Here is a 14,402-nt window from a genome sequence, read left to right on the forward strand (position 1 = left end):
TTTTAGCCGATTAAATTTTTAGCTTGATAACATAAAATCATACATTTTGGGTTTACATAGTTACACTGTTGTGAAATTTAAAAAAAAATATCAAAGAAAGACGTAGCAAAGCGTTGTTGCCCAAATCGTTTTTAGACTGCTGGAGACTTATAATTTTTTACGACATACCATTGATATTTTCTCGTAACTAGTCACTTCACCTAATTTTTCATACAACATACAAAACTGTCATGATGATAGCGACGATATTATATTTTCAGCAGGACAGTATTTATTTCAATAATTCTTAGGTTTTACAAATAATATATTAATTTAGTGCAGAATGGACTTTTTGTACTAAATAAACCAAGAAGGGAGAGATAGGTACTCCGTCCAACTTCAATTTCAATATTCTTTTTTTATTGGAATCAGATCGCTCAGTCAAACGGTACCTAGGTAGCCAATTACATGGACACTACCCTTGGGAGTTTGATGGTAGCCAGAGATTTGTCCTTTGGCTGCAACGATCTCGGTTTTTGCTCTCTTATTTAGTTTTCAAAATCCAACTATTTAAATAAAATATATGAATATTTCTATAATGTTGCTATATTTTACAGCCAAAGGGCATTTGTGCACTCATCCGTGATTTCACGGATCCGTCAAAAATACGAATCGAATGTACGTATTTGTATGACGGCAACTTCGAAGAATCACGGATACGAACCGAATACGGATGAGTGCACAAACGCCCAAAGATTTCTATTTTACCACATTATATTTTTATGTTTAGCTTAATTAAAATTATGTATGAAGCGCATGTTTATACGGGACATAGTCAAGCATAACAAGAATATAACTCTTTGCATAACACCAGCGACCCTTGTCAGCAAACGTGTAAGGAAAATAGGCTGTGGCATGCAGTTTTTTCGCTTAGATTTGGACCCGATATAAATCTTGGTAACGTCTCCAGAGATATGGTTAGGGAAGGCGAGAAACTCATTAATATTTACGAGAATGTGGATATATAAACAATGCGCGATGCGGGATTCACGGCGGGTTTTTTCAGGAAATCATTGTCACTTACCATACTAACTTAGTTTTGAATAATAGCTCTCCCATTCTTTTTTATGCATTTTTAGATTTCATTACAAAACAAAAATATACGAATGGTATTAGACTAAGAGCTGACGAACAATAATTTATTTTCAAGTTTTTCTACCAGTCAGAAATGATTGAGACTGGTTTTTTCCACTGCTTTTTCCACGTGGATTTGCTTAGAGTTGTTAAAGATAGCATTGAGTTTTTAAAATCCTTTCTAAGTGGAGGTCAACTTTGTATTATGCGCACCTACATTTCATATTCCTTCTTTCATATATTATTATGGTATCATATAGGTATGTACTTGTATGTGCCTACAATCTACTTAGATAAAAACATGAGGCAAATTATCTAGTTTGAATGTTAGTATCTATAGTTCAAACTACTCGTAGATAGGTATCTAACCTTTTCGATTATTATTATTACAATATAATATTACAATTAAATAATAATTATGTAAATTATCGCCAGTAACAAGAAATATATAGGTACATAGAAAATCTCATGAAATAATAAACGAATGGTTGAGCTGTGCAGTGGTTAGGACGTCCGCCTATCGCAGGATCGTGAGGAAACCTGCATACCTGAGAGTTCTCCTTAATGTTCTCAAAGGTGTATGAAGTCTACCAATCCGCACATGGCCAGCGTGGTAGACTTTGGCCAAACCCTTCTCTCTCTGAGACCTGAGCTCTGTAGTGATGGGTTGATCATGATGATTGCATTATACATTTTCGATCAGTGATAGAATCCAATTTAAAAATGCAATAAGTGTCTGTTCGTTTAAAATAAATTGATTTATGCTCAAATTGATAAGCTCGGCGTGGCATTCACCTTTCTTCGGACGAAAATAATTTCAGAGATAAAGGCCTTTGACGTGGAACATGGCGCCAATACAATAAATGCATTATCAAAATGTTATCTCTGACACTTCCTACTACATATTTTACTAGATATATTATATCAACAATCTGTATGTCTATACTCTAGAGACATCAAGAAAAAACTCATGTAAGATTTTTCTCTAAAAAAAGTATAGAACTTAATGTATTTTTTTAAATATCATATTTTATTTTAAACTAGCTTAAGCTCGCGACTTCGTCCGCGTGGACTACACAAATTTCAAACCCTTATTTCACCTCCTTAGGGGTTGAATTTTCAAAAATCCTTTCTTAGCGGATGCCTACATCGTAATAGCTATCTGCATGCCAAATTTCAGCCCGATCCGTCCAGTAGTTTGAGCTGTGCGTTGATAGATCAGTCAGTCAGTCAGTCAGTCAGTCAGTCACCTTTTCCTTTTATATATTTAGATTCTTGTAACGAGGAGGGATTAGAATGAAATTGTGTCGGTTTTGATGATAGATAAGCTATACATACATATAATAGCTACAGAGTACAAAAAAATTACGGGTAGGTACATAAGTAACAAATCAGTGCCCCTATTATAAATGCGAAAGTGTGTTTGTTTGTTGGTTTATTGGTTTGTTGGTTTGTCCTTCAATCACGTCGCAACGGTGCAACGGATTGACGTGGTTTTTTGCATGGGTATAGATAAATACCTGCAGAGTGACATAGGCTACTTTTTGTCCCGGAAAATAAAAGAGTTCCCACGTGATTTTTAAAAAACCTAATTCCACGCAGACGAAGTCGCGGGCATCAGATAGTGAATAAATAATACTTATAACAGTTACGTGTTAATGTAACAACAGTAAAGTGTTAATGGAATAGAAAGTTTTAAAAGTGTGTATTAATTTATTAACAGCTATATTTTATTATTTCAAATTGGCTTATCATAGTTAGATGCTAAATATAATGCAAGAAAGTTCAAAGTACACCTAAGTATCCACTATCCACGTGGTAGGTAATACTTGAGTTTACTGCGGTAATATTAGTTTAAGATCCGACCGTAAAATTTCTTTCAAAATCTAAATATATAAAACGAAAAGGTGACTGACTGACTGACTGACTGACTGATCTATCAACGCACAGCTCAAACTATTGGACGGATCGGGCTGAAATTTGGCATCAAGATAGCTATTATGACGTAGGCTTAGAAAGGATTTTTGAAAATTCAACTTCTAAGGGGGTGAAATAGGGGGTTGAAATTGGTGTAGTCCACGCGGACGAAGTCGTGAGCATAAGCTAGTGTCGGTATACTTATTAAAAATATTTTTTTCGAAAAATTTAAGTAGGTATTCATTAAATTGAGGCTTGAGGTGGGAGGCTTCGGCCGTGGCTAGTTACCACCCTACTGGCAAAGCCGTGCCGCCAAGCGATTTAGCGTTCCGGTACGATGCCGTGTAGGGTTTAATAAAAACTGCCATACCCCTTCCAGGTTAGCCCGCTATCATCTTAGACTGCATCATCACTTACCATCAGGTGATATTGCATTCAAGGGCTAACTTGTATCTGAATAAAAAAAAATTATAAGGTTTAATTTTAGGAATGATAATTGGAAATAATTTTACTTATGTATAGGCTTATAAGTCCCGCAAATTGCTATTGCGTTGGAATCATATCTCGTTAACATCGAAGTGACGTCATTTTGACATCAGCCGAAATAAAAATATACGTCGAAGTCTTAATTACTAAGTTAGAACCACATAGAAACTCTTGCTGTCACAAATAGCGAGTTTATTTTAGGCTGCGATTTTACAGCTGTCTCTTGGACTATATTGAGTATGTCACTGAACGCCTAATTGGATGAGTCACGCCCTGAAGTTCACAATACCTATGGGAGTTGCGGTTCGCTTCACCTCGGGCAATATTTTTTTCGCAGGGACCTTTTCTCTGTTGTTGTAAACATGACATTTTTATAAGGTTTCAAGGGTAAGTTAGGGTGAAAACCCGTATTTTATTAGTTCGTTAGGGGAATCAAATCTATACTAATATTATAAAGAGGTAAAGTTTGTAAGTTTGTTTGTAGGAAGTAATCTCTGGAACTACTGAACCGATTTTGAAAATTCTTTGACCAGTAGAAAGCTACATTACTTCTGAGTGAGATAGGCTATATCTTATTTTCAAAAGAGATCCCTGCAAAACTTATCAGATACCCGTGCGAAGCCAGGGCGGGTCGCCAGTGTAATATATATAGGTATCAATTATTATGTATGTATGTATATGTAGTAATAAACTGCGTGACTAAATATTATGTACCTACTTAGGTATATATTAAAGTAGAAACTATGGCTAATTCTGCAATACACAATCTCTAAACGTAATTCAAATGATAGGTCTAAATTTATTGCTATCCTTTTCATAATGCTCCCTCCTGAAAAGGATAGATACCTACTTGTATATAAGTTATTTATATAACGTAGACCTTCCTAAAAACGAATAATTGTGACCGGGAAGACAACTAATCTCACCTAACCTAGGTCAAAACTCGGACGAAGTTGCGAGAAAAGGCTGTTTTATGCTGTAAAATTTACATTTCAGTCATAAGAAGTTCGTAATACTTTATACGATTTTTTTAAAATCCATTTGAAGATCCCTAGCACTTCGTTAATAAAAATATAGCGGCTAAACCGTGCATGTATAGAAATTACAAAGCTAAATACTATGCCTAGTTAAAGGTATAACTCTTTGATATACGGGTAAACGTATATGGGTTCTGCTACTCTAGTGCTGAAATTTTTCTCAGTGTAATGGAAATGTCTAATGTAAAGGTGAGGTTAGTATTAGAGAGCGCACACACAACACACAGTGCAGATAAATCGGTAGTGGATGAATTTTCTTTACCCTCTTATTAGCTTTTTCCCGCGACTTCATCCATTTGATATACATAACTTATAGCCGCTCTTTGATATATGAGTAACTTATATGGGTTCTGCTACTTTCGTGGTGGTAAAATAATTTTTCTCAGTGTAATGGAAATGTCTAATGTGAAGCAAAAACGTTTTTACTCTGCGTGAGGTGAGGTGTAGTATTAGAGAGCGTATTGCCTTTGCCACAGTGCAGAGAAATCGGTGTGGGATTTTACTTTACACCCAACTAGCTTTGCCCGCGACATTTTTTAAAATTTATTCACATACAAGTTAGCCCTTGCCTGCAGTTTCACACAAAAACACACTTTCGCAGTCATAATATGGGTTAACTAGCTGACCCGCCCCGGCTTCGCTCGGGTGCAATTTTGAAAATTGAGGTGGGGGTTGAATTTCCAAAAATCCTGAAATACATATTTCTTCTATTATTACCGAAAACCCAAATAATAATTTTCATGTAAATTACTTGAAAAATGTCAGACTTTCATACAAACTTTAATCCCCTGTTTAACCCCCTTGGTAGTAGAATTTCCAAAAATCGTGAAATACGTACTCTTTTATTTTTAACCGAAAGCTGAAATACCTTTTCATCGATGTAACTTACAACTGTAACCTACAAGAACAAGCCAATGGTTTTACTGTTTACCTTACACTACATCTACATGTTGAAGCAAAGAAATTACATATAATAACACCCCGTGTTTCTTACGAGAGACGAAGGCGAAGGTAAGCTCGGAGCCCTACGCAATGAGTGCTATCATCTCTAATGGCATCAGATTTACGGTTCCAAGCTAAGACCACGTTTTACTTATAGCTATAATAAAATCTACTTTACTGGGATTATGTTATGAGAGCAGAACGAAATATTTATCAAATGAAAATGTAGGCTTGCTTTGTAAATTAAATTTTCTCAAAGTCAAAATCAAATCATTTATTCAAAGTAGTTACAATAATTGTACACTTTTTGATTGTCAGTTATTGGATTTGTAAGATGATCATGTCTGTCTGTCTGCTAGCTTTTCACGCACCAACAGTTTAACCGAGTTTAATGAAATTTAGTACAGACTTAGCTTACATCCCGGGGACGGACATACGCTACTTTTATCCCGGAAAATCAGAGTTCCCACGGGACTTCAAAAAAAAATACTAAATCCAAGAAAACTACGTCGCGGGCATCATCTAGTAAAATATAAATGCTTTATAGGAATAAAGCAATTATTTAATAAGACTGCATAAAGTTAACCTGGAATTTAATTGTAAAGCTCTCTTTTTAATTTAAATTAGCTCATAGTTTTATAAAGGGTAGGTAACAGGGCTTTGTTTAGTCTCAGCAATATAAAATATTAATCTTTTGTTTACAGATGAAACTAGAGGTCAGGATTTTCATTAATAGTCCTTTGACCTAAAGGAAAATAATCTCAGTTTTTGTTTATCCTAAAATATTACGCTTCGTCCGGTAGGTAAAGCTTTGTTCATTGTTGTACAAAGATTTTGCTCTCCACATTTTACGAATAAAGTATTAAAATCTAACATTTTAAAATGCTTTAAAACGGAAACATACTCAAAAAGACTTTTCACCAAGTCGTTTTGAGTAGGTATGTTTCCGTTTTATAGTGAAATGAAATCTTGGATAGAACAAACAGCGTTTGAATAGTAATAATTTATTATTGTATGCCTTCCTGAAGCTGAAGTGGCAATGGGCAGGGCACATAGTTCGTAAAACCGATAGACGTTGGGGTCTCAAGGTGCTGGAATAGCGACCTCGCACCGGAAGACGCAGCGTTGGAAGACCCCCACTTACAATGCACAATTGCAAAAACTGCTTGCAATTAAAACACTTTGCAATTGTGCATTGTAAGGTCTACATCTCCTGAGGATGCTCCGGTGTCGGGGCGAAACGTGCGTCGAGTGTGTTTTGGGATTGGTGTGGTGCTGCGTGGTGGTGGTGCGTATTGCTTGCCGAGTTGCTGCTTTTCCTGCATGGTTAGCAATGGGAGGGCGGGCGGTGCATTTCGCATGCTGCATGTTGCATCATACAGATTCGACCTGATTCAGCGAATTACAGCAAATTAAGTTTTTGGTTCATTGCATATCATGGACTTCCGCAAAGTAACGCCTGCTTCTATACAACATTTACATAATATGTTAATAATACGTATTTTAATTATTACAATCAGTGTTACTATTATATTTCACGCATTCTGGTGTAATCTGACACAATCAATAGCATCATCTAGCTATAGAAAAACATTAGTAAACGAACTTGCTGATTAGGGATAATTTTGCAGACAATATTATATCGTAACCGGATGTTTTAACAGCAAGCCTTATGCAAGCTTAATAATTATTATACACTATAGGTACAGGTATATTTTTATGTTTATTCATTTAATTTAATTTTCTTATTACTGTAGTTAATTTAATTTAATTTTTTTACTGTAGTTATTTCGATATATGAATTATTGCGTTCAAAAAACAATTTTTTATTGTAACGCATAGTAGGTACACAATAGTATCATTTGCAAAATATCCTCGAAATGCAATCTTATTTGTATTATCTTGCGTAATTTCGTAATCTAGCTAGGTATAGGTAATTATTTAGCTTTTATATAAAACAAGTTGGTTAACCATATGTATATTATTATATTTTTTATCAAAACAGTATAATAAAATAGATATTGCGTAGGTTACAGTCTTATTTTTACTGGCTCCTTGATAAAAAATGGCCAATAGACATGATATCATTCTGTACCTAGCCTATGTCAGCAAAGGTTACAGAATGATATGTCTATCTCTATTGGCGTTTAATCTGCAGAATGTTGAGATGAAAATATTCGAATGCTTGGATTTAGGCGTCAACCTCGTTAAGAATTGGACTGATTTTAAAATAGTTCTTCTAAATTAACCGCCCGGCGGCGGTGCCTTAGGATTGAAAAAAGATGTATAATTATACCTAGTAAGTTAAACTATTAATGTAAAGAAATAAATAATTATTATTTTACATTTTTAAGTACATAATATAATATCTACTTACTGAATTTATGAATCTTTAATAAGGAGTGTTGACTTGACTTCCCATTATAAATTGGATTTGTCTGCGAAAACCGCAGTTAACCTATATGCCTGCACCTTCAACATATTAATTGCGAGTAGGTACCTTCTTATCACGTTTTCCTGGTGCCAATGATATCAGCACTTCAGTAGGTACAGCGTTGCCAGTTTTCATGAACCATTTTCCTCTGTCAATTCCGATTGGTCGGACGCATTATTTTCAACAATTGCGAATAACAGACCGGTTATGTTTTTTAATAAAATGCGCGTTAGTGGTTTAAATTAAATTTAATAGTGACTCAAAAAGTTCGTTTCTTGTATGAATTATACCAAGTGATTATTGTATTCATTAACTATGTTGCAATCACGGAGGAGGGGCTCGTTCAACGCCTTGGTCATAGAGATTATGCAGAAACGTCGTAACTCTAGTACGCCGAGTGGCTCTCCGCTGAAAAAGGATTCACCGAATGACTCGGTAATGTAACTAATTATTTTTGAACGATAAAATATATCCACCATTAAATTATTAGGTGTAAATTATTTTAATTTTTGAAAAATTAGAATAATTACAATATAAATAGGTACTAAATAATTTTATAAATTTATTGTATATTAATAATCTTAATCTAAATATATAAAAGAAAAGGTGACTGACTGACTGACTGACTGATCTATCAACGCACAGCTCAAACTACTGGACGGATCGGGCTGAAATTTGGCATGCAGATAGCTATTATGACGTAGGCGTCCGCTAAGAAAGGATTTTGGAAAATTCAACCCCCTAAGGGGGTGAAATAGGGGTTTGAAATTTGTGTAGTCCACGTGGACGAAGTCGCGAGCATAAGCTAGTTATTGTATAAAAAGTAGGTAAGCTTCAATTTTTTATGGTTTTTCACACTTATTCAGTTTTTAGTTTTAGAGAATTTTGTAGGCAGGCACGCTCCATCTTAGGCTGGATCATCACCTATAGTTTGGAGTAATTGCAGTCAAACACAAACCCTACTCACTAATCTGCACTAACAATTAAAAATACCATCTCATTTATTACATACCATATTTGCACTAGCACTAAGTATCTTGATCTTTATTTCGATCAGTTGAGATCAAAGAACTTCACTTTTGCAAAAGTTGTTATAAACTTTAAAAAATTATGTACTGGTTGAAATCAATTCGCAGTCCACGTTAGTCTGGTCCAGATTTTACAAAACCGGTACGTTCCATGTCCCGGTGCTCATGAAGTGGTCGATATAAATTGTAAATATTTGCCTTGAACAAACTGATGTTCTGATGGCCTTGAATCCCAGCCAATCTTATCAATGGCTGATTGCAAACCGATTTTCGCTATAAAAGCACTCCGTGTTTCAGAATATTATGTATGAATAATATCGCATGTCCGATGTTTAAGGTCAATACCACGCGGTGGCAATGATTTGGAGAACATAAATTATTATATTATGATATCAACGTCTTCTGTTATTTATTTGATTTATATATCCCACTTAAATCAGTTCATTATTATGAATGCAAAAGTGTTCATCATTGACAAATATGACGGCAAGGACTTGAAGAAGTAGTATAGGTAAATTGTCAGGGAAAGCGAATGAACTGTTACTACTGGTTACGTCACTAACACTTTTCATTGAGGTAGGTGATGATAGTATGCAATTTATATACATGTAGATAAAGATATTCTAATACCATTACAAGCTTGAATAATAGATAAGTATGACAATGATTTAACTGACCTGTATTTAATAGCTTTCATCATTGTGCTGATTAGGAAACATTTAACCGAGTCAATCAGCAAGTCGGCGACTTTTGAGTGATAATAATTTCTCCATTCTTCGTCTCAGATAAGAGTATCAACCTGGAATTGAATTCGGTATCTTTGACTTGCAAAACCGGCATTCGCAGCTTGTATCTTCATCTTGCTGTCATCGAAGTTTGAGTCTGTCTTCAAAGTTCATTGAGCAGGAGATTATTAGTTGTTTTACTAAATTTTATAGGGTAAATATCCCCAGGAAATGAGCTCACATAATAATAAAATATGCTACCTTTGTATTCTGAGACTGTTTATTTCATAATTTTGTTATGCGTCAATATATTACAAATAGAATTGTTGGCAGCAACAACATTGTTCGTGTCCTTCGTATAGTCCACATTTTTTGTGAGCTTTTTTGGCAAATTACGGGGTTATTTCGGGATACAAACTGTGCATACCTCTGTAAAATATTGGAGCCTGTCCACTTTATTGTAATAAAGATGGCCAGCCTACTATAATGGGCTGTTTTTGCTGTATAAACGCTGCATAGTAAAATTTTCGCGGGCGTTCTTGTCACATGGCGTGCACAAATGTTTGGCATCACGTTACTATCAGTACGCGTGTAGCCTGTAGGGCTGTCTCATTACATTTTATCAGAAGCTAGCTAATAAATAAATAAATAAATAAATAATCATTTATTTCAGACCAGTCTTAGTCCATATTTAAATTTAAATTTACAACTATATATTTACTAGAGTTAGTGTGTTAATAGCAATATTTCCTTATAGTTATGTTAGTAATGTTAGTGCTTAATGATTACATAAAATGGCCTACCGTGGCAGCTCTAGGCGCCCGGTGACCACAGCCACCCAGTGCCCAGTTATTGGGCAGCCTATCCTATCTTTAATTGCACCCAGAATGCTTATGCTTGTGATTTAGGCTTTTTACAACATTGAGATTCGTTTGAATTTCTTTCTTCCTTCCTTCTTAGTGGGGGTTTATGTTATAGGAGTGAACCCACATGCAAAATCTCAAGTTGTAAACCCAACATAACGACCGGTCTGAGCTGTATATTGAAATGTCAGTCAGTCGGATTTTTCTTTTGTAAATATATAAATTAACTGATAATGCAGTATTTTATATTTTAAAATTGAATATAAAAATACAGAAAAATACTGTCGTTAAAAATATGATCTTATAACTTCGATGAATCCATTTTATGCACTTACTCATAAGTTAAGTTAATATTTGGTGTCTGATAAACACATCTCCCCTCCGCTCCGCTTTGGTCGATATCGGGCCTTAAGGTTAATAAACACTATTTGTATGCACAGATTAAATAGAACCGAGTGTGTAATAAATTTACATAGTAATATGCATTCCAAGAAAACTAGAACAAAAGAAAATAGGAAAATTAACATGTGGCATCCTTAAGCACCGGATATAGTCACTCCTGCGAAGAACCAGTTTCTGTTCCGCGCTGCTTATCGCCACCTAAATACATTTTAAACACTCCTAAGCTAAGAAACATGACTTGAATACCTACTATTCCGTCTAAGGTCCGATGCTTATCAATGGAGTGAAGAGCAGTCGAGACTTTTTTGATAACAACTCTTTTACATACATACTTAATAGTCGTACATAATATGTTAATACTTAATAGTCATGTTTAAAGTAAAAACACGTTTGTCTACACTTTGATTCCTCGTGTTACCGAAACTCACCATTTATGAAAACCTGTATTACAAGTTGAAGAAGAAATTCAGGTTCGGATGTGTTACAAGGCCCGACCTTGTCGCTGTTTAGTGAGGTTTCGTATCTAATCCACTGCGAGCTATGTGCTTATGAATATCGCTAACGATCAGAGATGGGCATTATTGCTACTTTTAAATCATTTCGAGTTGCTGGTATGATTTTTTTTTTCACAGTGATTTCATAAGCAATTTTTCACCAAAACTGATTTATTAATTTTTGCACTTACAATCATCTGCTACATTATTTTAACTAGGAATTATTATGTTCGAGGTCAATAGCGCTGATATAGCGTCATATAGGGCAATAGCGTCACGGAAAATAAATTTTCACAAAGGCAAAAATTTGCCTTTATGAAACGTTGCAAACGATTGTTTTTCCCTTTCTAAACACGCAGCAATATGCTTGCGCGTTCTTTATCGTCTTAGCTTAGGTCGATGACCGTGCACGCGCGAAATTCAGACTGCATCATCACTTACCACCAGGTATGATTGCAGTCAAGGGCTAACTTGTATCTGAATAAAAAAAATTAAAAAAGTTTGAACAATAAAGCGGTACTAAATGTAATAATTTTCAAACTTTGGAAGATTTTGCTTTTACAGGCATTTTAAGGCTAGTGTTACCTATAAAAAAGCTTTTCACGTGATTTTTCACATGGCATCTGTGAAATAGTCCATCTCTACTTACAATACTACATATTTTAGTATACAATGACATCATGCAGTAGGATTTTTTGACTTGACTTGACTTCCCGTAAATAACTGAAGATATTATAGGAAGACTAGCTTATGCTCGCGACTTCGTCCGCGTGGACTACAAAATTTCAAAACCCTATTTCACCCCCTTAGGAGTTGAATTTTCAAAAATCCTTTCTTAGCGGATGCCTACGTCATAATAGCTATCTGCATGCCAAATTTCAGCCCGATCCGTCCAGTAGTTTGAGCTGTGCGTTGATAGATCAGTCAGTCAGTCAGTCAGTCAGTCAGTCAGTCATTCAGTCAGTCAGTCAGTCACCTTTTCCTTTTATATATATAGATACTTTACTACATAACAGCTTAAAAGTTTCGTTCAAATTTTCAAATATCGATTTAATCGAATTTTTAAAAGTTTTGTTTACGAGATTTTCGTATTTTTGTCTAGACACAGCTATGGTAGCTGTATGTCTAGACGGTCTAGCAGTGTCACAAACTTGATACCTACCTTATAAAACACTATTAAGTCCATACCAATGTTGAATGCGTATACCTAGATTTATACATATAACGCTAGGATACCTTAACAGCGTAATATTATGATGCTTTAAATTTATCAATATTAGGGTAATATGGTTACAATCTCTAAACTAAATTGACAAGTCTAAGTCTAGTGTTACTGTCAAAGGGGTAGAATATTTTAGACCTGTCACTTCAGACAATGGGGGCGATTCTCTTGTACATATAATCTCTAAATAAACTAAATTAACAAGTCTAAATGTATTGCTATCCTTTTCCGCAAACAACTTTATGAAAGGGAAAGCAATAGATTTAGACGTGTCATTGTAGTTTAGTTTAGAGATTGTGCACAATGGAATTAGCCACATTATGTCATCATCATTAGTCTGCCTCTGGAACTTTTAAGGTGAAAACACTGGGTGAAAATAATAATTTTAGGAAGCACGCATGGAGCACGCACACTGTATTGTTTGCTCGCTCGTCGTCATGACGACAGTTGGCTGACTGGCAGGTGTCGAAAACAGCTGTCATGCCATTTGCAAGCAACAATAGATCAAAATGTGCGTTAGAGCTACACACGGAACAAAGGTTTGGAAACATATGATCATATGAGAGAGATCTTACTCGTCTATCATGCTCTTGCAAAAAATATTTAAATATTATTTAAATATTTAATTGCCAGTTGATTTGTGACAGCAAAATTAGATCATGCCCCCCATTTTGTCCACGTGTAGCTAAGGTTTTAAAAATCACGTGGGCACTCTGATTTCTCGGGATGAAAGCAGCCTCCCTTCCTAGCCTAGCTTCCTCTTACAGCAGTGATAAGTCTAACCATATCCATGCAAATAAACACGTGGATCTATTGCTCCGTTGAGACGTGATTGAAAACCAACACACAAATAAACTTTTGCATTTATCACATTAGTAGTGAATAGTAATGTGCCTTATATCGAACTTAAATCTGGCTTTCTGACTAAATAATATTGTAGAATCCTGTCATAGCACTAACCTGAATGAATAATTGAAAATCTATGCCTTATGCATTCACACACTTTGAGAACAATGTGGTGAACTCTCAGGCACGCAGGTTTCCTCACGATGTTTTCCTTCGCCGTTATAGCAAGTGATATTTAATTGCTTCAAACGCACGTAACTCCGAAAAGTTAGCGTTATGTTATTATTTTGTCAAACAAAGATCCGAAAGTCAAGCTAAACAACAACAAATAAACAAAGAAGTTAAATATATAAATAATTGTGCTAATTAAAATATAGGTAGGTAGGTAGTGTACATGCCGTAATGATAATAACAAATAATTTATGGTAACCGCAATTCTATAATTAGGTAGGTGTTTCCATCTTTTCGTTGTTAAATGTTACAGGAAAATGATATTCATATTTGTATATTCATTAAACTGTTGGTACAATTTGAAATTATTTTAGGTAGAATTTACTGTTATTCAAATTATACGTAAATAAATTATTATTGCAAACCGCGTAGGTATTAGGAAGCGTAGCGTGGGGCGCTCTCCAGCGCGATGGACTGACGGCATATTATAAAAACCGGCCAAGTGCGAGTCAGGCTCGCGCAATGAGGGTTCCGTACTACAGTCGTATTTTTTCGACATTTTGCACGATAACTCAAAAACTATGATGCATAATAATAAATAAAAATCTGTTTTAGAATGTACAGGTGATCAGACCTTTCATATGATACCTACCACTACCTACTACTACTACTACCTACCACTTGATATAGTCACTCACTTCGAAAGTTGAAAATACTAGTTA

At 35.1% G+C, this 14,402-nt stretch overlaps 1 protein-coding gene across 5 annotated transcripts in view; it reads left to right on the forward strand.

The window, feature by feature from the left end:
- RapGAP1 (Rap GTPase activating protein 1) overlaps positions 1–14,402 on the forward strand; it is a 303,995-nt gene that overhangs the window by 213,021 nt on the left and 76,572 nt on the right. Inside the window, exon 1 of one of the 5 annotated variants that reach the window (XM_069504891.1) lies at positions 8,077–8,364. The exons of the other annotated variants lie outside the window; for them this stretch is intronic. Coding sequence (XP_069360992.1) covers positions 8,245–8,364 — 120 coding nt within the window. The 5' untranslated portion in view covers positions 8,077–8,244. Of the gene's footprint in view, positions 1–8,076; positions 8,365–14,402 lie in introns of those variants that run through there. 5 annotated transcript variants of the gene reach the window in all.

The sequence above is a fragment of the Maniola hyperantus genome, chromosome 19 (assembly GCF_902806685.2).
Source record: "Maniola hyperantus chromosome 19, iAphHyp1.2, whole genome shotgun sequence".
Lineage (NCBI taxonomy): Eukaryota > Metazoa > Arthropoda > Insecta > Lepidoptera > Nymphalidae > Maniola > Maniola hyperantus.